At 46.9% G+C, this 27420-nt stretch overlaps 3 protein-coding genes across 17 annotated transcripts; 2 read left to right on the plus strand and 1 right to left on the minus strand.

The window, feature by feature from the left end:
• The first annotated feature begins 261 nt into the window (after window positions 1-261).
• LOC308069012 (T-cell surface glycoprotein CD8 beta chain-like) lies at window positions 262-6786 on the plus strand. Of its 2 annotated transcripts, none has more exons than XM_080400675.1 (5): window positions 262-873; window positions 3664-4014; window positions 5811-5903; window positions 6332-6421; window positions 6539-6786. In XM_080400675.1, the coding sequence occupies exons 1-5, from the start codon at window positions 828-830 to the stop codon at window positions 6577-6579; spliced, it is 621 nt and encodes a 206-aa protein (XP_080256801.1). In that variant the 5' UTR covers window positions 262-827; the 3' UTR covers window positions 6580-6786. The 2 variants fall into 2 exon arrangements, with proteins under 2 accessions (XP_080256801.1, XP_080256800.1); XM_080400674.1 differs by having other exon boundaries at window positions 264-873; window positions 5808-5903.
• Window positions 6787-7548: 762 nt separating this feature from the next.
• LOC308068943 (uncharacterized protein) lies at window positions 7549-23981 on the minus strand (the record flags this gene model as incomplete). 11 transcript variants are annotated; one of them, XM_080400489.1, is made up of 3 exons in its annotated part: window positions 22382-23981; window positions 13408-13573; window positions 7549-10467 (listed from the first exon to the last, which is right to left on the minus strand). In XM_080400489.1, the coding sequence occupies exon 3, from the start codon at window positions 8596-8598 to the stop codon at window positions 7549-7551; it is 1050 nt and encodes a 349-aa protein (XP_080256615.1). In that variant the 5' UTR covers window positions 8599-10467; window positions 13408-13573; window positions 22382-23981. The 11 variants fall into 11 exon arrangements, with proteins under 11 accessions (XP_080256615.1, XP_080256616.1, XP_080256614.1 ...); XM_080400490.1 differs by lacking the exon at window positions 22382-23981 and adding an exon at window positions 17687-17824; XM_080400488.1 differs by lacking the exon at window positions 22382-23981 and adding an exon at window positions 16957-17002.
• LOC308069003 (T-cell surface glycoprotein CD8 alpha chain-like) lies at window positions 19496-27389 on the plus strand. 4 transcript variants are annotated; one of them, XM_080400636.1, is made up of 7 exons: window positions 19552-19855; window positions 19936-20138; window positions 20685-21053; window positions 21655-21738; window positions 22245-22361; window positions 23988-24018; window positions 26513-27389. In XM_080400636.1, the coding sequence occupies exons 2-7, from the start codon at window positions 20093-20095 to the stop codon at window positions 26565-26567; spliced, it is 702 nt and encodes a 233-aa protein (XP_080256762.1). In that variant the 5' UTR covers window positions 19552-19855; window positions 19936-20092; the 3' UTR covers window positions 26568-27389. The 4 variants fall into 4 exon arrangements, with proteins under 4 accessions (XP_080256763.1, XP_080256760.1, XP_080256761.1 ...); XM_080400637.1 differs by lacking the exon at window positions 26513-27389 and having other exon boundaries at window positions 19496-19855; window positions 20685-20933; window positions 23988-26505; XM_080400634.1 differs by lacking the exon at window positions 26513-27389 and having other exon boundaries at window positions 19498-19855; window positions 23988-26505.
• The last annotated feature ends 31 nt before the right edge of the window (window positions 27390-27420 follow it).

Raw genomic sequence — 27420 nt, forward strand, 5'->3', positions numbered from 1 at the left:
TTTAATTTTTACACTACATATTTCACTCTTTAAGTCCTAAACCCCAAGTGCATTTCAAAACCACTCTGATATTTGATCGATCAATCATTTAAATATTTCTGTATATAAGCCGTGCACTGTTGCAGCTACCAAAATAGCGCTTGCTGCAAGGTGGTGAGCCCCAGCAGAATTTCCTTATTTTTGCGGTTTTTCAGCCACTGAATTTGTTTGAGGTTTCTTGCTCTTGGCTTTAAAGTTCTCTGTGATGCCTTGTGCCTCTGCCTTATGGCAAGCTTGTTTGGCATTCAGCACTTCCCAGGCCCAGAGCAAAACACCTCATGCTAAAGATTCTGCTGAAGAAAACAACCCCACAGCTAAAATTGCATCTTTTCCTTATTTTGAATTATTTTTTATTTCAACAGAGGAGAAACCAGCCCAAATTCATCCTTCTCTGCTTTTATTTTTAACGCCAAGCTCCTATTAATTGCATGGAGCTAGAATAAAAGAAGAAGGAAAAACTAAGTGATGAAATATGAAGAAATCATAATTAAAAATCAGTGAGTTTTCATGATTTCTCTTCCTAAAGGGGGGACCCTGTGCCGTGCTGGAGAAGAGCATGGAGCTGCCATCCTGATGCATACCTGGATTTGAGGCTCATCACAGGGGAAGGTGCCAGGCTGAGGCACTAAGTGCTGCTGTGGCAGATGCTCTTCGGCAGCTGCCAGTGAGACATCTGCGCTGAGATGGGGAAGAACCTCCTGGGGTGAAGCCAGCCCTACCACCAAGAGGTGGCCGTGCATGGAAAGGGGGACCTGACACAAAACCCCTCCATCATTGAGTCCACCACCATGGCCCGGCTGTGGCTCCATCTCTGCATCTGCCTCCAGATCCCAGGTAAGAGGGACATGTCTCTTAAGGGTTGAGGGCACCTAAAAACATGCTGGAGCCTCTTCTCCACCCCGCTCCAGCACATGGCACGTGTTGTACACCGTCTGGATGATGGAAGTTTAACAATACAGGCATAGTAGAAATCTTACAGGATATTATTACCTATCACTGCATAATTTTGGACAACACAATTAATAACATGCTTTAGCTTTTGGTCACCCCTGAAGCAGTCAGGCAGTTGGATGAGATGAGCATTATAGGTCCCTTCCAACTGTAATAGTCTATTTATTCTACTCTATTCTGTCCTGTTCTGTTCTATTCTATTCTATTCTATTTATAGAGCAATATATAACGGTATAGACACCACAGAGTTTGTTTTTACTGCACCTTCTTAGTGCAGACGGACTGCGGGAAGCTGCTGATGGAGAAGCTAAAGTAGCACCTATCTGTGCTGCCTGTGTAACACAAAGACAGTAAACATCCCATCAAATTTTCTTCTAAATCTATCCAAGGACTGAGTATTTCCCCAAGGGCCACAGCTGGACTCAGCGTGTTATAAAACCATGTTACCTTCTTCTTATTGCAGACAGGTTGCAGGAGCTCTGGACTGAATGTATACAGTCAATGTTGTGGCAAAGTGGTAGAATTATGCTTCAGAGGACAAATTGTGCCATCAGTTCTTAGGTGGAAAGTGTTGAAAGCTTGAAACCCCCATTAAATCTATATATTAGAGTGGCAGCTCAGGTTGGTGCCCTGAGACATTGCCCAGCCTGGGTCCACAGCTGCCCAGCATCCTCGCCAGAGGCTGTCAGGACTGCAGGGTGTTGTGTTCACATCGTGTGATGGTCATCCAGCCACAGTGCAACACAGCCAATACGGCACCAAACTGCCTAAGGTGCTTTATCGACACCTATATACAAGTAATATCCTACAGATCTATATGGTGGGATCTTTGCTGAGAACCCCCCAATAAATTAGAGTTTGCTCCACAAGAGTGAAGGGGAAAGGGGCTGGTTTTGAGCTGCTGCAGACTGGTCTGACCAAGCACATGGAAACAAACCAATTCCCCGTGGTCCCCTGCAAGCATTTACACTGGGAAAGGGAATAGGGAGATTTTGGGGGATGAAGGTGTGGCAGAGGATGAGCTTTTCTGCTCTAGCTCCATCCCAGCTCACCCCACTGCAGCTTGACCACTGGCTCAGAGCTGAGCATTTTCCAGGATCTCTTCTCATTCCTTCTGTTTCATATAATAATCTCCAGCAGCTTGAGGCAAAGGTCTCCATGGGAGGTTAAGTTTCCTGCGCCCAGCAGAGCCAGACCTGAGGGCAGCCAAGGAGATCCTGAAGCCACTGTGCCCCATGGCCACACACATTTCATCCTCTAAAAAACCACACAGGTGTTTGCCAAAGCAACGTTTAGTAGGATTGGAATCCAAACTCTGAAAATTATGTATTTTAATAATGAGATATTTATATTGTCACAGTGCCAGAGGATGTGGTGAAGTGCTGAGCTGCTATGCAATGCCTGAATTTCAGCATTGCAATATCAGGGTTGAAGCCTGTTCATCTCTGCAGCGCACCCGCAGCGATGGGGCCGTTGGTGTGGGGATACAGGAAAGCTGTGGACCTGTGTGAGTCACCAGAGCCCTCTCCTTTGCCTGTCCCCATCAGGTACATGGAGAACATCAGGGACATGGGACACAGAGATGGCTTCAAGCATTCTTGTGGTCATGCAAACCCATTCCTGCACCACTGGCTTTGCAGGGCTGCATGAAGCTGTTTGCAAGCACTGCTATAAGCAGCTTTGGGATTTTGAAGGAATAGGGACATTTTTAAGGTTAAAAAAGCCAGAAAAAACAGGTTTTATTGGGCTTTTTGCGCAGCTTTAAAACACGCCTGGGAAACGGACAGGGAAAGCAAGAGCATCCTTATCTTCAGAAGGCTGTTTTTCACTCGGTCTTAGACTATCTGCAGCCTTGTAGGACTGTTTGCTGAGCAGAAAGGATCACATGTTACCTGTTATTCCTTTCACAAGGACACATCCTCGCTTGCAGACAGATATCACTCACATCTGCCTGGGCCAAACACAATTCAGATAATTTCTACAAAAGCTGCAAAGCCCCCACAGAGTGATGCGATACCAAACTGAAGCTTTCAACTCCACCGCTATCCCTCACTGCCTCTCCTTCCCCGGGTCTCAAAATTTATATGAAAATAATGTCTTCTGAAAACTAATATCAAATTAGCCCATTTTAAACTGTTTTGCACAATTTTTTGTCTTTTTTTCCTACACCTGAGATTATGTTTATCAGTTGCATCTGTTAGAACAAAAATCCAACAAATAAGAGGCTCAAAAAAAATATCTGTGGAGCGGTGAAGCCTCTCTGAAAAATGAGAAAGGAAAAGAGGGCAGGAGAGGGGCACCCACAGGAGCAGGTGGGGATGCCCTTCCCTGCACATAAAGCCCTGAGGACACCCTCAAAATCATCCCTCCATCCCCCTCTGTGCCACCAAGCCTCCTTCCTAGATGAGTGTTTACAGGGAAAACTCTACCTGTATTAACAAGGTTGTCAAAAAATTAGCTGGGAATCCAAAAAGGCCTGAGGGAACATGGGAGCATCCTGATAAAGATGCTCCTGTTTCTTGCTTGTGTAATCCACTGGTCTGTAACTTAACTACCAGTTAAGTGGTCTGTGACTGCTCTTATTAAGCCCAGAAAGAAAATCTCTACTTAGCATGGGAAGGAAAATAATGAAAATAAAATACTAATTATGTATTCCTGTTACTTTTTTCTTAGGTTTCTGTACAAATCTACTTTTACTCCAGACTCCAGAGCGTATTTTAGCCCAAACTAACAATAAAACAGAAATGCTTTGTGAGGTGAAGAAGGACCACACTGGGGTGTACTGGTACCGCTGGAGCCAGGAGAGGCAAAATTTCGAGTTCTTGCTATTTTCCAATCTGTTGGGCAAAGCCACGTATGGCACAAACATCAGAGAAGACAAGTTTAGTGTCCAGGGAGTGAGGTCCCACAGCTCCTACAGCCTGCACATCAGCCACCTCCATGCCTCAGACAACGGCACCTATTACTGCTCCATCTCCCAGTCCTCCCAGCTCTTCCTGGGCAGCGGGACATGGCTTGGTGTGGGTAAGCATCACCCCTTGGGTTCCAAAATGTGCTACTGGCAGGATGGGATGAGGTCCACTGGGTAAGGGATGTTGGAAGAGCCTTCCCAGTTTTGAAATGCAAGGTGGGGGCTCTGGGTTTTTTCTGGTGACCTATGAGACTGGGTAAGGCAGAAAATATAGAAAATAGCTAAATTTTAGGTGAGCTGCATGTGATGGTCCTTTTGCCACCAGCAGTTATTCTGCTGTGATCATGCCTTGAGCTCCACATTGGTCCTAGTGTTTAAGCATTCCCATGGGAAGACCCTCAGCCCCTGTTATTGCTGTGCCCTGTGCTTTACTCATCCCCTGCAGTACTTCAGGTGAGAGGCTGGATGTGTGCCCTGCTCAGCTCCCAGGTTCTTCTGTGCCCTGGTTCTTCCTCACCCTTCCTCCAAGTGACAAGAGCAGCATCAAGGCCAGAGGACATCACCCCTCACGTCTCTGGGGTGGCTCTGACAGCAGCTTCACGGATTGAAATGGGATTTATTCCTCAAAGCCCACAGCCCACTGTCAGTGGGGAGCCCCGACCAGGAATCAGAGCTGTCTGCAGCTGGCACTGGGGGAGTGATGCTTTACAGTCCATTTTTCAGCTCTTTTCAGCTCATTTTCCCCTTGACCACAGAGCAGGAGGTGATGTAGAAAAACTAGCATGTTTGAAGCAGGATTCAGCCCTTTGCAAGCTTTTAGGGAGACAATAACTTATTTAACCAAGATGCAGCTATGGCTGCTGCCTCTAAAGCAGCCCCAGTCCCAACCTTTCTGGCTGTTTTTTTGCAGCCATGCCCTGCACCTTGAGCTGGCTGAGAAATCCCTTTTGGATTCTTGCTGGCTTAAAGAAAAGCTGGTTTAAGATAAAGGGGAGCTGTTTTTTATCAACCGGGCAGATATCTATGTGCAAAGCAAAGCATGAAAAACAGGGTTGAAATTCAGCATGTCCAAGGACATTCCAATTTAAAACTAAACACCAGCAGGTGCTCTGAGAGGACTCAGGCTCTGCTGGATATTTTCTGTTTAGTACTCATGATAAACCAAATCATCTTTAAGTTCTTTTATAATGTATATGTTATAATGTAAGGGAAAAGTAGTCCAAAAAAATCCCAGGCACCCAACGTCTCACCTTTCTGTGTAAAGAATGGTGGTTTCTGTAGGAATTTCAGTCCTGGGTAGAAGCTGAAAAAAATATAGTTTTGAATCACCTGGATTTTTTAATAAGTACAGTTGGAGTGGTCAGATGAACAGCTATTTAATAAAATTACTGGGATATTTTCCTGGCCAAATTTACAGGGAGATGAACATACTCAGTTGTAATTCAAATACATCATAATAAATCCTGCCCCTATTTTTTTTAATCAGAAAAAAAAAATGCAACTTTGAGCAAAGATCAGAGCAATCTGAATACTGAAAAGATCCAGGGATCCCTGACAACCTCCCAGAGCTACTGAAATCTCTTACCCATGATCTTGTGCAACACTGATGAGATGGTGCCTGGCAGTAAATTTTAGTAAACTAAAAAAAGGAAGGTTTCTTTTTCTCTGCCTTAGCCTTCTGCCCTTGTTTGCCTGGTACATTCTTTTATTAACGCTTTTACAAGCTTTCAGAAACATCTGTGGCCACCGAGACATTCAGGCCAAGCTCCCAGCCTCTCTGGGCCTTTGCAGGGATTGCTGAATGGGGTTAGTTTTAAAGGCCAACATTTCCAGCCCTTCTTGCCTGGCTGTTTGAGATCTCCGTTGTGCTCAGTGCCATACTGACCATCCTCTTCTCACCCACCAGTAGATGATTTGCCTCTGCCGCTGAAGACCACTCAGGCACCACCCTTGAAAAAACCTGTGCAGTGCATAACCGAAAGCAAAACTACCAGCATGAAAGGTACAGCACCGGCTCAGCTCAAGCTGCCTTGCAAAGGGGTTCGCTGAGCTCCTGGGGCTCCCCAGGGTTCAGCTGGAGTTTGTCCTGGGGTGGGGCCAACCCCAATGTGACCCTGTAGGTGTGGGCATGAGGGTCTACCTGGACCCACCGCTCTGGATGGAGCTGATTTAGGTTTGGTTCCCTGGGATGGACAAGAGTTTAGGGGGCAGGATGTGTGCAATTTAGGTTATCGTGACTCGCAGCTAAGTTCCCTGCAATGCCTTCGGGTGTACTGCACCCTCCAAGGGATACTCCAGGGTGATGGTCACGTCCTCCACCTCTCCTCTGAGGACCTGCTTTGCTTTTCTCCCTTTCCCACCCCACGCTTCACCCCCCAGAAATGCTGGGGCAGGATGGTGCCAGGTGGTGAGTCCTCTCCTGCTTTCCAGGTGTCTGCAGCCCCCTGGTCTGGGTCCCACTGGCCACCAGCATCCTGCTCCTCCTGCTGAGTCTCGTTCCCATCACCCACCACCTCCACCGTAAGCATCCTGCCAGACCCAGGGGACGACGAGGGGTATCAGGCCCTGGCACAGCCCAGGAGTGGGATGGGGAGCTGGGAGAGGGTCCTGGGGCTGATGGACACTGTCTCTCCCCAGGTCTGCGGCGGAGGCTGTGGCTTCGTGTCCACAGGCAGTAAATCCCACTGGCTGCCCCTGCCTTGGGCAGGCAAGGACCCTGCCCTGCACGGTGCTGAGCCCTGCCTGAATGTGACCCAGGAAGGATGTTACAGGGGACAGATGTGGGCTTGTACCACAGGACAGACATTTCTTTCCTGTGACAGACCATGACTTTAACATTTTTCCTCAACACAACAGCTGGCAAAAGAACCAGGCTGGATTCTGCAGTCTGCTGAGCATTTCTCAAGGGGCACTGAACAGGATGAATGCCACGGCTGGGGCCACACTGGGGGCACTGCATACCAAAGGGATTCAGATGGGCTGTGAAAATGCTGTGAACTCACCGAATCTCCTCTGTGTCTGGCTGTAGGACAGCACGAAGGTGCTTTCGGTTTGCTCCTGCTGAGGCTGGCTAATAAGATGAACACTTTGAGAGCAACCAGCAGACACAGGGGCAGATCACACTGCACAACTTGTAAAGGCCCTGTACAGGCACATGTGGCAGCAATAGTGACTGTATTGCTTTGCCATTTTGCTCTGCAGGCTGGTGTCATGTGGCCCTGCTCAGTAAGGGACATGGTTGTGTGTCAAGCAAGGAACCGTAGCCTCTGCCCAAGAAAGAGTTAAAGCAGAGAAAAGCTCTGGGGGGAGCAGGTCTGGGATCGTATCTTCTCCCATGGGAGACAGCAGACAGCCAAGAGTGGGAGAGGAAAGCCAGACAAAGTGATGTACACAAGGTCAAACACCTGGTGCAGCTTGAAGGCCAACATCGCCTCTGAGAACAAACAGGCAGCCGAGGGCTGGCCTGGAGCCCAGCAGCACGGCACAGACCGCAAGAATTGGCCTGAGTAATGCCCGTGTGTGTGCTGAGCCCCATAGAGCCGAGCCCTGAGCAATGCTTGCACATCCTGAGCTGCAAGTGATGCTCATGTGTGCTGAGCTCTGAGCAATGCCTCTGTGCGCTGAGCCCCAAGCAATGCCTGTGTGTGCTAAACCCTGAGCAATGGCCACGTGTGCTGAGCCCGGAGCAATGCTTGCAAGTCCTGAGCTGCAAGTGATGCCCATGTGTGCTGAACCCTGAGCGATGTCTGTACGTGCTGAGCCCCAAGCAATATCCACGTATGCTGAACCCTGAGCAATGCCCATGTGTGTTGAGCCCTGAGTGATATCCGCGCATGCCGAACCCTGAGCAATGCCAGAAGCAGGGTAGGTGTCCCCAGGGACAGTACCAAGGCCGAGGCGCTGCCTGGGGCTGCAAGGCTGATGTGGGGTGGGAAATCCAATGTCCCACTGAGTGCAGGCAGTGGGCACTTGCTCTCAGATGCATCCCCAGCCCCACATCTCCACTCAAACAGGGTCACTGGCACAGGGCTGTACCAGCTACCGTGAGTGCAAGGGGAAGGCGGCCCAGACACCTTCAGTCCCCAGCGTGGGTGGGAAAGCCGGCAGCGATCTTTGCTGCTGGGGAAGCAACGGGGATCTCCTGCCCTGCACATTGCGTGCGCCCTTACAGCTGCCAAAAGCCAAGGGCTGATGTGGCTCCAGAGTCCCCAGGGCCGGGGCAAATGCAGGCACGGGAAGAGCTTGTGCAGGTATAAAGAGCTTGGGGGAGAGTGGCTGGAGAGCTGCCCGGTGGGGTGTTGGTTGTCAGCCAGTTGGGCATGAGCCCCCAGCGTGCCCAGGTGGCCCAGGAGGCCAGCGGCGTCCCGGCTGGTGTCCGAAACGGTGTGGCCGGCAGGGCCGGGGCAGCGCCCGTCCCCCTGCCCTGGGCACCGGTGGGGCCGCCCCGCGGGGCCTGGGCTCAGCGTTGGGCCCCTCACGGCCAGACAGACACTGAGGGGCTGGAGCGTGTCCAGAGCCGGGCAGGGGCTGGGGCAGGGGCTGGGGCACCAGCCTGGGGGGGCGGGGGGGTCAGCCTGGAGAGAAGGGGGCTGGGGGGGACCCGGTGGCTCTGCAACGGCCTGGCAGGAGGCTGTAGCCGGGGGGGTCGGTCTGTGCTCCCCAGGAGCCAGCGACAGGAGGGTTACATTGAGCACCATGTCTGCACCGAAAGGGCTGTCAAGCACTGGAACAGGCTGCCCGGGGAGGTGCTTGAGCCACCATCCCTGGAGGTATTTAAAACCTGTGCAGATGTGGTGCTTAGGCACATGGCTTAGTGGTGGGCTTGGCAGTGCTGGGTTAACTAAAGGTCTTTTCCAACCTAAATGAGCTCATGACTCTACAGCATGATAGCGGCACCACAGCATCCTTCTGGCCTTGCCCTCCCTCCCCTCCCAGCTGCAGGGAGCTGTGCTCTCCACTTTAATGCAGATTTTTCTGGAGGGTCTGGTCTCAAACCTGGCTGTGGGTGCTCCTCATGATGGATGACGCAGTAACACAGCCATCGGTGGACCATGCTGAGCCAGCTTTCCCAGGCTGCAAGCCTCACCCTGGCTCTCAGCCCACGCAGCTCATAGGCACAGGGGACACCGACCCTGGACCTCATCCCACCACAGATGCTAGGGTGAGGGGTCCCCAACCACCTCTGCTTCCAACCTATCATACCAGCACATATTTTAGCTTTTGTGAAAGCTCAAATGAATTAACCCACCAGCTTTCTACCCTGCAAGCACTCGAGATGCAGAGCTTCACCTCAGGAGCAGGTGATTTTTATAACATGTATTTTTTTTTACAGGTCAGCTCTAACGCAACCCCTTTGAAACTGCCCATGGGCAAAGGTTTATTCTTTCAAAAACAGAGCTTTTTGCCTCTGCCCGCAGCTGCTTTTGAAATCCCAGTTCCATTTTCCCTGGTTGAGGCATCCTGACCTTAACATCCATATCTGCTTCACCTCTCGGCCAGCACAGGAGATGGCCTCCCGTGGGCAAGCAGCCAGGGACAGGTTTTGGCAGAAAGAGGCAGGCTGCAACAGCCCCATCCTCCTCTCCCCTGGGAAGGGGAGCAGCCTAGGGGATAACACCCTGCCCAGTCTGCTCCTCCTCCCTCCATCCCCACACTCAGGCCATCCCCACAGTGTCCAACCCTCACTGAACACCCCCCCCCCCCCCCCCGCCAGCACTGTCTTGCATTGATCAACTTCAGCCACCGGATTATCCAAAGTCCAATAACACCCATTCAAGTATGGGCTTTTATCCCTCCACCTGCCCGTGAATAACTGTAACAGGCAGCAAAGGATTTCTCAATATCCAAACTCCCCGATTTCGTTTCATTTTTCCTTTGTAATTTGAAAAAAAACCCTAAACCACATCATCTGTGTGCAGTAAAACCAGAAGAGAACAGCAGCAGTTAAGGATGCTGCTGCCCTGTTGAAACACAGGCTTGGGCAGTTTACCAATAGAAATTATTATAGGCATTACTACAGTTTTTCATCATCAACAAGGTGTTTTAAGAGAGTAAACTTCAGAGAGATCTTAGCAGCAGGTTTCACAACTCAGAGCCAGTGGAAAAAAATCACCTCCATTTCATGGATTTATTTTTTTTTCCCAGAGCATATATAAACAGAAATAGAAACACTAATAAAAAAAAATGCTTTTATGTCTGAGAAAATTAGCCCATCCCCTGATACTGCAACTTCTTTGGTTTTCTTCCCTACCTCATCACTGTGCTGAAGCACAATGACGATACCAGCCAAGACTCAGGGACATAGTGTTTTGGCATGTAGGACAGAAGGGATGCTTCCATCATGAAAACTAATGGGGAAATATTTCTGTGCATCTCTGCTAATGGCATGGTGCCTGCATCCACAGAGGGAGAGATATGGGCAACACCAGTGCATGTCACAGTGTCACCCCAGCCACAGTGTCCTGGCAAATGAGTCCCTAATTTATTCCTCATTTCCTTCTGAGGATGGACCAGCCTTCTCCCAGCTGCCATGTCAGCTTCCTCCCCACAGCAAGGAACATCCATACCTAGAAGGGAAAATAATGGGATTTTATATATAACCCCAAACGCTCACATCAGCAGTAAATAAACGATATCATTTAAATGACAAAAGGAGCAAAAAACTGGACAAAGACAAAAGGCTTTAGGACAAGGTGGGTTTTACAGGTCTATGGGTTTAAGTACAAAGCATCACCTATGTGGTACCCACCCCTGCAAACCATCGGGCAAGGAATTGTAAAAGAGGTCAAAATTTACATGTCGCAATAATCCTGTTGTTGTTGTTACTATATTATTATCTTACATCTATATTTATATTCTGTATGCACATGTTATAAAAAATACTACAGTTATTCTTACAATAAATTGCGTGCATCTCTTGAAAGCATTAAAATTTTCAAAGGACAGAGAGCAGAGCAGGAATACAGGTATTTCAGGCACTGCAGTGAATAGTCTTCATGTTTATGTAAAACTTAGGTAAATGGATAATAAGAAAATTGTCAGTCTTTCCAGAATATCTGTTACTGATCTAATATTGGCAGTGCTCAATTTTTCTTTACTCTTTTAAGCCACCCAGTCATTTTTAGGTGGATAGTTTGTGGTTTTACATAACAAACAAGTAAATTAGATCAGGTGCAGTTGAAAACATTAAATTGAAAACAAGCTAGTGACATGAAAGCAGAAGTTGTATCTGGTTTTAAAGCTCCAAATATATAAAAAAACCCCTATTTTGCAGAGTCATAAACACAGCTGAGTTGGGCATGCTGACAAAGAAAGGATGAATAACATCTATTAAATTATTAAACTTGAAATCCATGCAAAGGGAAAGGAGATACATATATCCATGGGTGCTGTTTAAATTCTTTCCTATTTATCCTTGGCCGGAACAGCTCCGTGAATGGTAGCTGCTTATTAAATATATCCTCCTGGCAGGAAAAATGGATTCACAGCAGGACTTCTAAGTATGCAGATCAGACCTGTTCAATGGGAATTTCAAAATATCTTTCTGCCACTATACAAAACCAGATAGATCCCAAAAGCTATTAAAAAAAAAAAAATCCTGATTTTAACTTGCTTCTCCTGAATCCCATTACTGCACAGGCGCAGCCCTACACACACACATCCAAGCAGGGGCATGGAAAATTCTCCTCCCTGTCTTTCAGAAGCATCCAATGCACAAAAGCCCTCCTCCACCCAGCACACCCCAGCTATTCTGCTATTCCATATATCAAATAATGTACAGGAGCCTTAAATATAGAAATATTGTAATTATTTATATTGACAATTTTCTAGCTATATATTATTATATACAGTTATACTATAACTTATTACAGTTAACTGCATTATATATAATTCATTCAATATAGTTATATTTAAATATATTACATATAAACATATTGCAGATATTAATTTTCTATATTGTGTGTTGTATATTATATATAGCTATATATGTGTTATTATATATATTGACAGTTACATAGATTGACAGAAACCCATAGAAGAAATATACCGGGGAACAAAAAACTGTCTTCAGGCAGCATAAATCCTTCTTGCCCATATTTCCCTGGACTTCGACATTCAATGAACTAAAAATAGTAATGTATTAAGTTTCTGGTTCAATAAACCAGAAATAATTTCTTTAATATTATTATAATTTGTATTTCATAGTATTTCTGGTTGTTAAATATTTGCTGAAATAACATATTTGCGTATATCAATTTATCTATATTGCATGCACTCAGAGTGAGATCTGCAGCTGCCGTGGAATTATATACAAATATTTGTTATTCCAGCATTCATTTAACTGAAACATGTATCAGACCAAATTAAAAATCGATTTGTATAAGGTTTGGATTTTGCTTCTCTATCACCTTGCTATGGGAAAGCTTACTCTGAGCTCATACACCAGTGGTTCTTTCACATGAAACAAAATTCTCCCCTTGCTGTAACACTTGCAACACGTGGGAGGTTTAATATTCCCCCCCATGCCACTAATTTCTTCTGCTAAAGTTCAACTTCTCATTTAGCCTTTAAGATATACACATGTATGAAGGGGAACTGCACCACACTCGTAAGCAGGGGAACATCATTATGACTATTTGCACTTTCTGATCTAGCAAATAAATTAAAACCACATGTGAAACACTCCAAAAAATCCCAATGATGGCATCAGTGCAGAATTTTTTCTCTGCCGGTAGAACATATCCATGTGCTGTTACAATGGGAATCTCACACAACCAACTTATTTAGTTCATTTAACATAAAACCAAAAAAAAACCCCTGAGACAAGCCACGCATGGAAAGCAGCTGGTAGCCAATATGAAAAGGAAACCTGCTCAGATGGTAAAGCCCTCTCCACCCTCCCTGAAAATCTCCTTGAAGGGGTTGGGAGCCCTTAGGCAGCCAGGCTGATGCAGGCAGCCACCCATGAGCTTGTTTCCTTGTCTTTTTTTGAGTCAGTCTAAATTTCATCTCTCCCAAACTGCACTGAACCTCTGCATCACACAGCACAAAATCCAGTCCTGCAGAAATCTTGGGCATCTGCAGGCAAAGTTTTGCAACGTGGAGTATTTCAAAGGCTTGAGCTTTGCCAGGGAACACCTAAATACGCCTGCTTTCCCCAAGGAAAGCATGGGAAGCGATGGATGCCTCCAAAGCAAAGCAATGAGCCCACAAGCTGATGCCAACCACCAGTACCCTGTCTTCTGCAATCAGCCCCACGTCCTGTCCTACCCCATGCCTTCCGCCACCCTGCAGGCACAACAGAGCAAACCTTACCCTGCCCAAGGTGAAATCCACATTGATTTTTCTGCTCTTTTTCTCCGCTTGTGGTTAAAACATTCAGCAGGGAGGCTGAGCACCAAAATACGGGGTGCAGCCAACCTCCCTCCCCGCACGGCTGGGCAGGGAGGAAGAGAGCTGTGGCTTAGGAGGCATCTCTGTCCCCAGAGCTACACGTGTGAACTCACCCACCATGTATCCTGTCACTCCCAGCGCAGGTGGCTGGGGCTGCGGGCTGTGCAGGCAGCATGAAATGCAGCACAAAACCTCCATGTTGGGCAGCTGCCTCCAGGGACAGGCAGGGCATCCTTGGGGGAGCAGGGTGCGCGCTGCTCTTGCACGGTACAGCATGACCTGTGGCACAAAGCACAGTTAGGTCCCACCATGTTTGACGTCTCTTCAGGCACTACCACGGGAGGAGATGCTGGGCTGCTGGGGGCCCTGCAGCCAGCTCGCAGGCAGAACCACTGCTGCTCTTCAGCAAAACTCAAGGTGCAATCATTTTCCAACATAAACACAAGGTAAACTCACCAGCTGATGGGAGAGGTGCTGGGCTGTGCCAACACCCAGCTACAGGGCTTCAAAACATAATGCCTTAACATCAGCACCAAATGCAAAATTCCAGTTGGGATATTTCCTATCGCTCTCTCCAAAAAAACTGAGACAAAATATTCCTGGGGGCTGGGATTGTATATTCCTGCCCTAAGCAACAGCTGCAAATGACACTGCTGTTATTAAAATATATCTCTCAAGACATCTCTATGCAGGAGGAAAGGAATCAGGTGGTAGAACAGCCATTACTAAAATACATGACTTTCCTCAGGTCGTTTTTAGTCTGACTCACCCGCCACTACCATAGCCAGGACAATTTTTATATGACTTAGAAATGTGGGTCATATCCCACTGCACAGAGGCCAAGCTGCCATCCCCAAGGAGATGCTGGGGGAAGGCAGTTGTCACCATGCAAATTCCCCTGGTCCCCAAACCTGGGTCTCTTCTCACCTCCCCAAAACTGGGACACAAACTGAGCTAGTTGGCTGGGGTCAAACACCTTTCCTGGCCATCATCCCTCTTCCAAGATGCATCCAGGGTAACCTGGACTGTAAACAGTCATCTGGGTGGGCCTTTGCTCTGAATCAAATCAGCCATTTTTATATTCTTAATTTTATTCCTTATTTTACAACAAGCCAGGACAAGGTTTCCTTGCATGCATCATTGCATCAGCTCCAAATTTCACCTGCCCCTGTACTGCCCAGTCTCTGAAAGACCCTTCTGCAGTTCTATATTTACAATACATAAATGCAAATACATTAACGTGCATTAAAACAAAAGTTTACAGGATATGTTTTAAACATGACTTGCTATATGGCTACTGAGAGCAACACTCACAGATGGGGTGGGACTGGTACTTTTAGAACAGCTATGGAAAGAGTAATCACACACGTCTCTTCACAGTAATGGTGGGGATCACGTTGTGAAACTGGATTTACTGTGCTTTGTTGATGATGGGAGAGCATTAAATCAGCTACTGCTTTTTGATGCAGCCACTTCTCCTGCCCTTTGCCTCTTTTAAACAAAGAGGCTTAGGGTTGCATCTTACCAGTCTGATTCTACAGTGAGCATCGTGTTTTTTTCAAGTAAACAATAAATCAGGAAAAAATAACAAGTACAACCCAGGCAACGCTATTAAAGGGATCACAAAATAGACCAAGCAAGTAATCTCAAGCAAGCCACAGGTTTCCATACTGCCAGCACTGTCAGCAGGAGGGGTTGATAAACCAAAATAGGAACACTTCCTCCATCCCACCAGCTGTAACCAATGTCAGAAGTTCCCTCTCAAATATGTTAACAATAAAAATGTACAGCAATACCCTGGTCTTGAAAAGTCCTCCTGTACCACACAGATGGGCCCAGAAATCCCTGCAGTATGTTGACCAGACTTTCCTGCCCAAGGTCTTCAGGGGAGAAGGTCAGCATGCAGCGAGGAAGGGCACCACACATGACAAGACTGGATAGATGGAGGCAGGAGAAAGTCAGCTCCCTGGGCTGTGGGGATAACACCGAGACTATGAGACCCTGGAAGGAAGCTGAACTAGGAGGACAAATACCAAGTAGTGCCTCAAATGCAACAGAAATTTGATCATGGGCATGGGAAATGAGGTAATGAGTCCAGTTCAATAATTAAAAGACTTCCCAAACTGCTATTCAGACAAAAAAATGACGCAGTAAAGCTATACAGATAATTTCCCTTTTCTGAAGGAAAGTCTCTGTTCAGCGTCAGAAAAGAGGAAGCCTTTCTGCAGGTCTGGGCTGAATCTCTGTGGTATTTAGGAGACTGGACCTGCAGAAAACCAACCCGTCCACTGCTAACTCCAGCTGGGGCACTTAGAGTGTAAGCTGTCACCTGTTCACAAAAGATGCCACCACGGAATGCCGATCCACCAAATGTCCGCACAAACAAGCTACGCAGCACCAAGAGACAAGGCGTGGAACAACTGTGCAAGGAAAACTTGTAACACATTCAGGTCTCTGTTTATCAGACTCTCAGTACCAACAAGCATGGAGAATACAGCGATTTCCAACCCAGTGACCTGGTTAGAGGTCCACACCACGGAGGGGTGAGAGCACCGGAGTGTTTGTGGTTTGCATACTGTTATTTTAAGGTACATGATGTTCACAACTGGGAGTACTCAGAAGAGAGGGAAGTATTGACCACTGAATTGGAAACATTGCTGCAGTGGAAAGATAGTGTGTGAGGGTATCTGGTGCACGACAGTTGTGCTTGACATTCTACAAACTCCTTCAGGTCTGCAACTTTGCAAGGCATGCTCGAGGCAGCATGCTGCTCATAAACCACAACTTCATTTCACACCGGAAATTTTGTACGCTACAGTCACAACATTTTTTTCCTCTATTTGAAACAAAAGTTCATAATTTGTAACAAATTTTTTAAATCTCCTTGAAAACTTTCCATTCCTCCTTACAAAAAGAGATCCTTCAAAGGTTAACAACAGAAAGAATCAGCAATGCTGAAGCAAACACAACCCAGTGTCACCCCCCCCCCCCCCCCCCCCGAGTTACCATCACTGATCACTTGCAGGGATGAAGCGGCATCTGCTCATCAGCAGCATGATGCTACACATCAAGTCCTAGAAGGAGATGCCATGGGCAACAGAACAACTGACTGAGAGAACAGTCATTTTGATGCTCCTCTTGTGTCTGCCAACCATCACAGCGTAACTCCCATGTCCTGAGATGCGCTCCCACTGTCAGTCACGCATACTGTGAGACATCCATGCGATGTCTGATATTACCATACCAAGAAGCCAAAGAGTTTCTTACCAACATGAAAAAGTCACTGAGGTCCTTTCACAAAGTGACTAAGAAATCAATCATACCTGAAACACAGCATCTCCTCCTGCTCTGATGCCCCAGGCTCCCTCTCGTTTCCCACATCTTATCTTCCCTGGTAAATGGATGTAAGCGAGCACAGAAAAAAGTAATCCTAAACTCACCTCCTGCCAAGCCCCAGCCAAAACAGGTAGACCCTTCTTTGTCTCTTCTCTCCTTGTACCTGTCTCCTGCTTAATTATTTGACACTGATTAAATACAGATCTAGCCTGGTCTTAGTATATAAAGATAAAACTCAGTCACAAGCACCTTAGGCAGGAGCCCTGCAACCTTAGCTACAAGTAAAATGAAACTTATTGGTAGGTTTGGGGAAAAAAAGAAATTACCTTCTACCATCTAACCAACCTCCTGTCTGGTCTCCTGACATCTTTTACATGATGCTCTGCAGAACTAACTGCTTGTCTGAGGGTTTTCTTCTTCCTTACTCATACCATAACTGTGGTACTACTACAGAAATTACTAACAAACCATGTCATTAATGCTAGTGTTTCACTGATTTGACTTCGGTTCTCAGTCTAACAACAAGTCTATTGCAAAATATCATCCGGAGGACAAATTGCCAAACCAGAGTATACTAAAAATCAGAGAGATTCCTTAATTAATCTGATTAACACCTACTTCTCCCAGTTTTGGAGTAGGTCATCAGGGTAAAACTTACATATACTGATCTAAATTATTTATACAAGTGTTGACTTTAAATGAGAGCTTTTCCTGGAGGTCTCACCTGTGCCTGCAGTTTTTCATAATCAAATAATTGCCATTGCAACTGGCTTAGTTTTTCTCATTTGATACTATGCAAAATAGAAACAGCTCTGTGCTAAGCGGTACCTAAACACAGAAGCCGGGGTGGGGGGAAGATCCCTGCCCCAGCTGATTTCTTATTTAGCAGACATGAGATGGGGGCACAAGAATTTCATCTGATCACACCCTGACATCTCCACCGGAGCTACTCCCCTGGTTTCCCCTCTGACCAGCACAGTGTGCCCATACTGAAAAGAGATGCAGGACAGCCGGCTTGGCAGCTACATCTCTGCTGACAACAAGCTTTTGTCTCACCTGGAAAGTATATATTCATTAGCAGTTTACTGCAGGCAGCAGAAAGGAACAGCTTCCCCCGAAGCCACGACCTGTGGCTCCCAAATGTCCAACCCCAGCACCACAGACAAGCGTCAGAAAAGACGTGTTAATGGAATCTCTCGTGTAGTGGTGAGTCACAAAGCGCTTCAGCAAATAGAAGTATGAAGAGAAAAAAAGAAACCTCTGAATGGTGACGCAGGGTATGAACATGACAAAGCAAATGTTAGCCTTGCATAAACCCCAGACTAATCCATGAGCCATGAGGACCAAGATCCAGGACACCTCTACACCCAGCAGAGGAATCTCTGGGTTCCAGTTTGGTACCCAGGACTGAGTCCTAATAAAATTTACCATTAAACAGAGGCAAGAGAGAAGTAAGATGTCCCTACTATGAAAGACAATAGCCCTTTCCTGGATGATCCTTTAATTGTATAGGTTCTCCCAGCACATCCACCACCACATCTCTAAGGACATGTACTACATGCTGTAATTAAGCATCCATGCTCTACAGCAGAGTGAGAGCTTAGTCCTGGCAAACATTTAATTCATCCTCATTTGCCAGCATGTCTACTTCCATTTCAACCACGCTGAAAAATGGGAATAGGGAATTTTCCTACTTCGGTCTCAGGAGGGTTGTGCTTTTGAAAATGCTTTTGAAATGTCACTTGCTGGTGCTGAGTTGTGATACTTGTGATAGTTGTGGTACTAGTGATAGAAGTGTGGGGGCACACACAACAACCCCAAGGGATGGCAGGAACCAGCTCACTTCAGCACCTCAGAAAACACGAGACTCAACTGCAGTCATCTACAAGGCAGGCACGTAGTTCCAGTTCCTTGTCCATGTTCCTCCATGAGCCCGTGAAGACAGGCGCTTCCCAGGAGCAGCTTGTCCCATCATAAAGGGAGGATGAATTCTACTTAGGATAAGGAGAATAAACTGCCCACTGAAACCAGCAGGAGCCTACAGAAGTAGCATCGCTTGATGTCTCATCTGGACATAGCTGCAGTGTTAAGAGGTGACATGTAGCTCAAGACAGATGTTCACATTTCCTTGACAGGATTCTGAGACCCTGCCTCTTGTAACGTTATTTAACTGACAAAACATATTTGCTCTTTATTTTGACAAAATCTGCTCTATTTCAGGGAGATATCACAAGTCTTCCAGCCTCATGAAAGTACGAATTTCACATATCTCAGTGGGCCTAACAGCAGCTTTCCTCACTCACCAACATGCTCTGATGCTCAGTGAAATAAACCAGATCCTGAACCATTTTCCATCACTCATCTCTAAGCAGCAGCCACAACAGTAACAGCATCAAAGTCAGCAGCACCTGGTTTCTGACATGCACAGGACAAGGGGGCTTTCTTTGCAAAGGAGTAAGAGAGAAATACCTAGCCCAGGAAAATAATCAACAGGAAAGCCAGGGAGTGCCAAACAATGAAATAAATAACACACCATCCCAGCCCTTCACAGTCTGGTGAAACTGGTGCTATTGTATGTGCAAAGGTCCAGGAAACATCGCCCATACCCATGTGTCAGTGGTCACCTGGAGGCAGCAGCAAGGGCCCTCTCCATTAAAGCATACAAGGGCTTTTTTTGGCAGGGCGGAAGACACTGTGGTTAGAGAAGAAAACCACAAGATGTAAAAAACCCCAAAAGAATGCATACCTCTGGGGCATGGGGCTTTCTCAGTGGGTTTCAGATCACAGACCACCTGCCTTGCACAAAGAGGCTTTTGCAGAGCAATTACAAAGAACAGCAAAGAACAATTGAGCACCTGAAGAATTCGGCTGCATGTCAGCAACGTTTGTGCTTGGAGATAAATAACATGTATGGATATGTGTTATGAAACGCCCATGTCCTGCTGGCTGGCTAACAAAATACAGCGTGCTCTGCCATTTGCACAAGAGCCTTCGAACGCACGCAAGCAAAGGCAGCAGAATCCCTGCCAAGCAGCACAACCCGGGGCCTGCAGCCAAAGCACAGGGCTTGTCCATGACTTCTGCAGAGCTGGAGCCGCTGTGATCCCCCCACATGCTGGGAGACGGCAGATTGCGGTGGCTGATCCTACCTCAGGCACGAGCATCGCCAGTCAATCCCTAGCAAAGTCATCAAAGCAAAAATCCTTGACAGACCGTTAAGAACAGGTAACAATCAATGAGCCCAAATTCTGGGCTAGAACTGAATTTTTTCAGAAATCTTTTTTTTCCTCCTCGTTTTGTCACAGATGCTGTGACATCTGTGTCAAAATCACCTCTTTACCCAAGAGGGTCCCGGATGACATCACATCCTCTCCAAAGAGCAACGCAGCCTCCCAAGTCAAGTGAGGAAGATCAGCTCTGCTCCGCTACGCCATCCCCAAGGACAGCCACCCCTAGGAGGAGATGACTGGGTCTCCTGTGCTGCTCCTTCTGCTCACTCTGGGGCTCTGTGAGTATGGATACGGGGTTGTGCATCACCTTCACTGGGAGGGGCACGGAGACTCCTTCACCAAACCCAAGAAAACGGGACTAAATAGTTCAAGGGAAAATGAAAAGCAAACCAAAAAGGCTCGCTTTGAGGTTTACTCTGTAACTGTGGGGATAAAGGCAGCATGGCCTCAGCCAGCACAGGGAAGCCAGAGGGGTGGCTGCAGCATCACATGCCCCGGGAAGGGAGCCCGGTCAGAGAAGTGGTTCTGGAGGGGAGGAGGAAGGGGGAAAACAGGGGGTTTAGCAGTCTGTGTTTTCAGGGAGTCACTTCAAGTAATCTGAGAAGGGGTATCAGCCCTGAGAAGGCAGCTGAAAGGGCAGTGCCCACCTTTAAAGCCCAGGTGGCCGATTGCCAAGCACCCCACACACACCGTCCCAGCAAGGACTCCAACAGCACAGTCCTCCCTCTGTATTTGACCTCACACCTTGTGGACAGGGAATGAGGTGTGCCTGGAGGGGATGCGGCTCGTCCCAAGCGGTTTCTGCAAGGATTTCTCTCCCACAGGCTGCCCCAGGATCCATGGCCACAGGTACCAGATGACAGCCACATTTCGCAACAGCAGAACCACACACCCCCAGGTGGGACAGCGGCTGGAGCTGGAGTGTCAGACCACCAAGGATGACAGTAGCATATTCTGGATCCACCAGGACAAGGGTGGGACCCTTCACTTCATCGTCTTCACCTCTTCCCTGAGTCAGAACAACTTCAAGGGGAACACACCGACATCCACACGCTTCGAGGCAAAGAAATACGGCAAGTCCCACCGTTTGGTAGTGAAATCTTTCTCGCCACAGGATGAGGGAAACTATTTCTGCCTCATGAACATCAACAGAGTGCTGTACTTCAGCCCTCCACTGCCTGTCCTCTTGCCAGGTCAGCAACACCTCCACCCAACTTTGCTTAGCTCTGCCAAAATGCCCAGGACCTCTTACCCCTGCCTTTTTTAATCACTGCCCTCTCCCACAAACCCCATTTTCCCTGCTTGCTTGCACGAGGCATCTTGTGACCAATGTACCAAGTCCTCCTGCCAGAGGCTCCTGCCTTGCCCTCCCTTCTCATGGTATCGCTCCTGCCCAAAGACAACGATGATCAGGCAGACCCAGCATTACCTCCCCAGCCCCACTTCCCCAACCCATTCACAGCTTTGAAGGGATAAGACTAAAGCGGAGTACACCACCACCTCCTCCCTCCTCACCTCACATCGGTCCCAAAAGTCCTACCAACCTCAGGGAACTTGGGCTTTCTGAGGATGGTGGCAGAAAGTAAAAAATAAGGAGCCTGCAGCTCCTTACTGGGTCATGGGAGACCCTCTTTGGGGGAGTCACCGTCCAAAACGGGTTCTGTGAAGTCCCCTCCGACCTGAGCCCTATGCTGGCCACAGCAGCAGCTGTGCCCTGGCAGGGATAGGAGGGCAGAAAAGCACTATTTTATTGTATTACCCTATATGCTGTATTCATCTTATTTTCACTTATAGTTGTCACCACCACCACCACAGTGGCACCCACCACCCAGCACAACATCACCGAGAAGGACCCCTGCCTGAAGACCCCGGATCCAGGTAGCCGAGCTGCAGGGAGGGAGAAGGAAATTGCTGGGCCCTGGTCCACTGATACCGAGGGGGATCCTGCAGGCATTTTCAGATGGGGAAGGGGGAGCAAGAATCCTTTCTCAGAAGGAATAAATTCCAATGCTTCATCCCACGTAGGGAAGGCTAAGGATGATGTAAAAAGGACGAGCATGCCTCACATGTGGCCACACCGGGGAGAGGTGGAGGAAAGACAGACAGAGCCTGGGGGGCTGGGGCTGGTTTTATCCTTGGCAGGGGACACGAGAAAACTTTTGGCTACTTGTGCTCCCTCAAGTCCCCAAGAAACTGCCGAGAGCAGCAGCACTAACAGGGATGGATGCTGCGCTTCCAGGCATCACTGGTGGGTAAGAGGAAGCCCTCTGCTACACCACCAGTCTCACTGAGCACCAGCGGGCAGGTCCCTTGGCTCCAGCAGAGCTGGCTGTAACATCAGCTGCGAGCACCTGGTGGACCTTTCCTCTTTTCTGTTCCTGCAGAGACCAGCAAGGAGAAAGATCTGAATTTCCTCTGTGACATCTTCATCTGGGTTCCCTTAGCAGGCACTTGCCTCCTGCTCCTCATTGCCCTGGCAGTCACCATCGCTCTGTGTCAACGTAAGGACATTAACACTCACCCATAAAACCTGTAGATATTCCTCCAGCCTGAAACCGCAGCCCTGTCCTTCAGGGGAATGGATCTTCTAGCTAACCCCTTTACGTAGGCATCAGATGGCCAGGACACGGTCAATGCAAGAGGACCGCTGTTAAAATCAGCCTCTGTAGTTTCCTCAGCAGCAGGCTTAGGCCGAGAAATAATTATCCACTCAGAATCATACAATCACTTAGGTTGGAAAAGACCTTTAAGGAAGAAAAAGAGATTTATAAATAGAGAAAACTTGGCTCTACCAGCCTTGACTTGGTGCATCAGAGGCCAAAAGTACCAGAACCTAAAAGACTGTGACAAAATAGGGCAAACATGCTCCAGCATGGGGCTTGCAGATCCAAACGCTGAGACTCCCATTACCAGCTCGGGCTGTAACCATACTAGCAGCTTAATTACACAGGTTCAGGGACTGCTATGGTTAAAGCAGTAATGCAGTTAATCTCTGGGTAGGCAAAAGTCCCTTGGTGAAATTTCATGTTTGAAATGTCTTTAAGTCAGCTTGAGCAAGCAGTGAGTACAAACGCATTTAAATCAATTTAATGCTCACTGAAATCAGTTTAACTTTCTGATACCTCCAGAAGTTACACTGATTTCATTAACCCGGCTCAGCTCATTTGCCCAGAGCACCAAAGAGTTTTACTGTTGAATTAACCTAACTAAAGGCTTGCCTACCCCACATCCTGGAGCTGATGTGAATTTACCAGCTAATCCAGTTAAAAAAAAATAATAATAAAAAAAAATAGTAGTATGATTTTTCAGCAGTTCTCAGCCCTGAAAAATCACCATGGTCTACAGCGATAGGAAGGAATATGTGACAAAACATTGATGAGCCACAGCCAGAAATCAGCCTACTTGAGGGAAATAGCTGATGATGCAGCAGAACGCCCAGCCTTGGTCCAAATTCCTTCTGAAGTCACCAGAAGCCAAGAGACCTTCACATGCACTGGGATTCTCTGGTGACCTGCAACATCATTACCCTGCAAACACCGCTCAGTGACTTATTTCTGTCTTTTAATGTTGATGTCAATGATCACTGAAAAGCCGTTAGCTGCAATTAATCTCTGCTGCAGCAGACAGCCTGAGCCCTTAAGGACAGATTTTTATCTTGTGCTAAAATTAACAGGTGGACATTGTATTTTGCCAAATACATCCCAAAGTAACAACATAGATATAAAATGGGGAAGAGTATCGTTCAACTTGGTTGCATGCTGCACAGCTTCATCACCACTCGCCTGCTGTAGCAATTAATTGCTGCCAGTGGATTTTCAGCAACATACTGAAGTCAGTTGAGACAGCAAAAAAAAAAAACAACACAGTCAGTGGTCCCAGGCTGACCCTGCTGCTGTTACCCACAGGAACATTTAATTCATGAAAACGCTTCAGTAGACTGCTGGGGAAACGTGAGCTGCAGCATCGCCCCCTTGCGTGGCTTTCCTCAAAAATAAACTCGATTTACCTATTATTACTCTTAAAGACAGCAAGTTGCTAGGGAATGCCAGCCCTACCTCACTGCAGTGTTTCTTCACTGACCTCTGACTTGGTATCTTAGAACTAAAACATTTTCTGTTTTATTTTAGAAACCAGAAGACGGAGATGCAGATGTAAAAGGTTAGTGACAAATGTCGACAGTTCTCTTTTAAACATGACAGCATCTCACCTTCAAGCAGTAAAGCAGGCAGGTGCCAAAAGTGACCTAAAAATTCTTCATCTGTACTCAGTGGATGGGAGGGGACTGTGTAATAAATTAAGGGCAAAAAAAGAGTGAGGAGATTCTCTTCTCCTGTGTTTGTTTTTTTAATGTTAATTCAAATCAGTGAGCACTGACACCACAGTAGATACTAAAAAGAGAGGTGTCTGTCACAGCCTAAAAACTTTGTGCATCGCCCAACACTATGACTAACCACGTTTGTGTGCTTCTCCAACTTGAGCCTGGGGGTGGTTGTATTTCATCCCTTCCCCTTCCTAAACGGTTCATTTGATTTCATCACTGGGCCTTCACGTTGTGCCCACTGATTAGATGCAAGTTAAGGCATCCCAAATCCCCCTCTGCATAATTTTGGACCAACATCACCGTGGCTTTATACCTCTATTACCCCAACAGGCACTAAGTAACAGGAGCAGAGAGGCTGACGCAGCCTTGGACAATTTTCCTGAGAAACAGCACTGCAGATATGTACAGCTTTAGAGTTAACTACTTTCTAGAGCAGACAGGAACCTTTTTTTTTTATGCTTTCCCTTCTGCCTCCCCAACCCACCAATCACCCTGAGTCACCAGGAAAACACTTGCAGAACAAGAACTGCACTTTGCCAGTTTGCAAGAAGAAATCCTTTTGCCTGCTGCTAACATGCATTTTGCTTCAGTAAATCGACCCTCCCTGCAGCAGGTTCCTTCACCCCACCTGCTCTGCAGAAAACCGCTTCTGCAGTTTTGCAAGCCCTGTGCTGACAGTGCACCCTAGGGCTAGTGGCAAGAGTGCTCCAGCACCAAAAACCCCAGTACTGCTCAGGCCAGGCCAGCACTTGGAGTCATAGAATAGTTTAGGTTGGAAACCTTCTCCAGTGCTTGATAGCCCTTTTGGCAAAGACGTTTTTCCTAATATCCAATCTACACCTCCCCTTGGAAAAGTTGGGTTGCAAGAAAGTTTGGAACAGTGTGTTCACACCTCTGGAGGAGGGAGCCTTCTTTTTGCAAATCAAGCATCTTTTAAATGAAATACATTCATGTTCCTTCTTATAATGGGTCTCATGGTAGTAGTTTTTAGTTGTCCAAAATTACAATCACTCAGAAAGAGCCTCCCTCCCCCTACATTAACAGCAAAAGGATCCCCTAGGATTTTATATCCTTTTTAAAGGCCGAACGCAATAGGAATCACTGGCTGAACAGTAACAGTGTTTAACAGCAGAGGCACTGAGTGGCAATGCCTTCTGCCCTTTGGGTTCAGCCTCCCTACGTATGTATCAGAATACAGCTGCACCCCCAGACACGCGCTTTCTTCTGCCTGTCTGAAAAAGGGAGCAGCCTGTCATTTTTAGGATGGGTATTTATTACGTTCAGTGCTCTTCCGATGCCCGCCTGGCTTTCCAAGGGCAAAATGATAACAAAGAGCTCTTCTTGCAGCCTTCTTTAGGACTACACTCGCGTTCTTCACTTACCTCAATCCCTGTTGCCAGCCCTGTGCAAAGATGTTTTGTCCCTAAGGGGGGAAATAAAAAAAATAAAACAACAAAAAACCACACGGCACAGCTCTTCAATTTTGTGGCGATGGAGTGGCTGGGTTACAAGTGCCTCAAGAAATCATCTCGTCAAGGACAGCTTTCCTTCGGCTGCACTAACATGACAGGGCTCTGGTTTAAGCAATTGTTGCATATTTAAGCTTTCCTTTAGAGAGGAAGTCCCTGCTGCTCTGAGCAGTTCCTGCCTATTGAAATGAAGCTCTTTGGAAGTTAATAGTGCAATTCACTCAATTAAAGAGCGCCTGAGGATCTGGCCTGGGATTCTTGCTGGCAGCTGAAGGATTCATTTTCCACCATAAATTAATCTTGAGTGAAAACGGGTGCCAAGTCTCCAATTCATTAAATCAGCATAAAGCTATCAGTTGCTGGAGACCAGTAACTTCTACTACTTCAGGAGCACGCTGTCTAGAAAGCCTCCTTTTAAACTCCTGCAGGAAACTGCTTTGCAACAAGAAAAAAGTCTTTATGAATTGGTAACAGCTTCCCCAACTCCAAAACAAGCCCTGAGCTCTTCTTTCCTCATTCATTTCTGAATGCGGAGAAAGGCTTGATGAGAGGACACGACTGTGCAGAAGCAAATTCAAAAAAGCCTTTTTTGGGGGGTTGATTTTTTTTTGTTTGTTTGTTTGTTTTTTAAATAAGTAATATAACAATTGATCAGCAGCATATTTTAAGAAAGTCCTACTGGCTGTCACTAGTTGAAATATTAGCAGATCCTTCACTAGCACAGAGGATTTAGGAACACTTTGCAGCCTGGTCTTGGAGGTCCTGGGCTGCAGACCCAGGCTAAATGAGCTGACCAGCAGCCATATGTTAGTTGCCTTCTTGTTCCTTTCACATAAATAAAAAAAAACTTTTCTCTCTTTAGACCTGCAAATGGGAAGCCCAATGTGAAATCTAGCATGCCAAGCCACCATATATAAGCATCTGCACCTTCTGGATCGTCTCCTGGGAGCTGTCACCACATAAGCCCATCACCTACGTTACCTAGAATGCTACCACTTCTCATGCACTCTGCCCTGACAAATTCGAAAAGAAAAAATGGAGCAAAGACACACAGACAGCACCTGAAGCACAGCTCCTTCCAAAACCCGAGGTTTCCAAATTAATTCCCAAGGCCCTCCTATTCCCACTGACAGGGCTCTGCAGATCAGGCAAAAGAAACCAGTCAATCCTGATGTTGTTGACAGCTGGCAGTGATAAGCTGATGAGAAAAAAGGATATTAGCTGTACCCTTGCCCAAGGGTATGTGACATTCTTTCTAAAACACAGACAAAATTTGCATTTCCTACAAAATGACTTACACAAAAATGCCCTCACGTAATACAGCCTCTTTTTGTGGTGACATGTATCACTTAGGAGTCCTACAGTTTCATATAATGTTATACAAGACTGCACTGAGAAGATAAATTGGGATTTAATGAACCTTACCTTTTTGGTTTTTACAGTCCTGGGGACTAACATTTACCTTTTTTCTCTTGCTATCCTTGGTTCTGCTGCTAGCTCCACTTCCACCAATTTCAGCAGGAGTTTTGCCTGCGCAAGAAGGGTGGGATTTTCTGTCTTTCTGGAAGAAATAGCTGAGTGGTAAAAAACAAGTCTTTGTCACTTGCTTTGGTTAAGCAGGATTCAGCATGCTGACCTGGGACATGTGGATTGACTACAATGACTTCTGGGTTTTCAGCTCTGTATTTGATGCAAATATTTCCTTACTACACTTGCAAATTGGGTACAGATAAAACAATGTTTCTAGTCAGACTCAATGACATTTCTTTC

The sequence above is a fragment of the Falco punctatus genome (assembly GCF_963210335.1).
Source record: "Falco punctatus genome assembly, chromosome: 1".
Lineage (NCBI taxonomy): Eukaryota > Metazoa > Chordata > Aves > Falconiformes > Falconidae > Falco > Falco punctatus.

Coding starts and splice junctions, on each gene's coding strand:
- LOC308069012 (XM_080400674.1), top strand. CDS start 828: ATGGCCCGGCTGTGGCTCCATCTCTGCATCTGCCTCCAGATCCCAG. Junction 5,904..6,331: donor CAAAACTACCAGCATGAAAG/GTACAGCACCGG, acceptor CCTGCTTTCCAG/GTGTCTGCAGCCCCCTGGTC. Junction 6,422..6,538: donor CATCACCCACCACCTCCACC/GTAAGCATCCTG, acceptor GTCTCTCCCCAG/GTCTGCGGCGGAGGCTGTGG.
- LOC308069003 (XM_080400634.1), top strand. CDS start 20,093: ATGACTGGGTCTCCTGTGCTGCTCCTTCTGCTCACTCTGGGGCTCT. Junction 21,739..22,244: donor CCTGAAGACCCCGGATCCAG/GTAGCCGAGCTG, acceptor CTGTTCCTGCAG/AGACCAGCAAGGAGAAAGAT. Junction 22,362..23,987: donor CACCATCGCTCTGTGTCAAC/GTAAGGACATTA, acceptor GTTTTATTTTAG/AAACCAGAAGACGGAGATGC.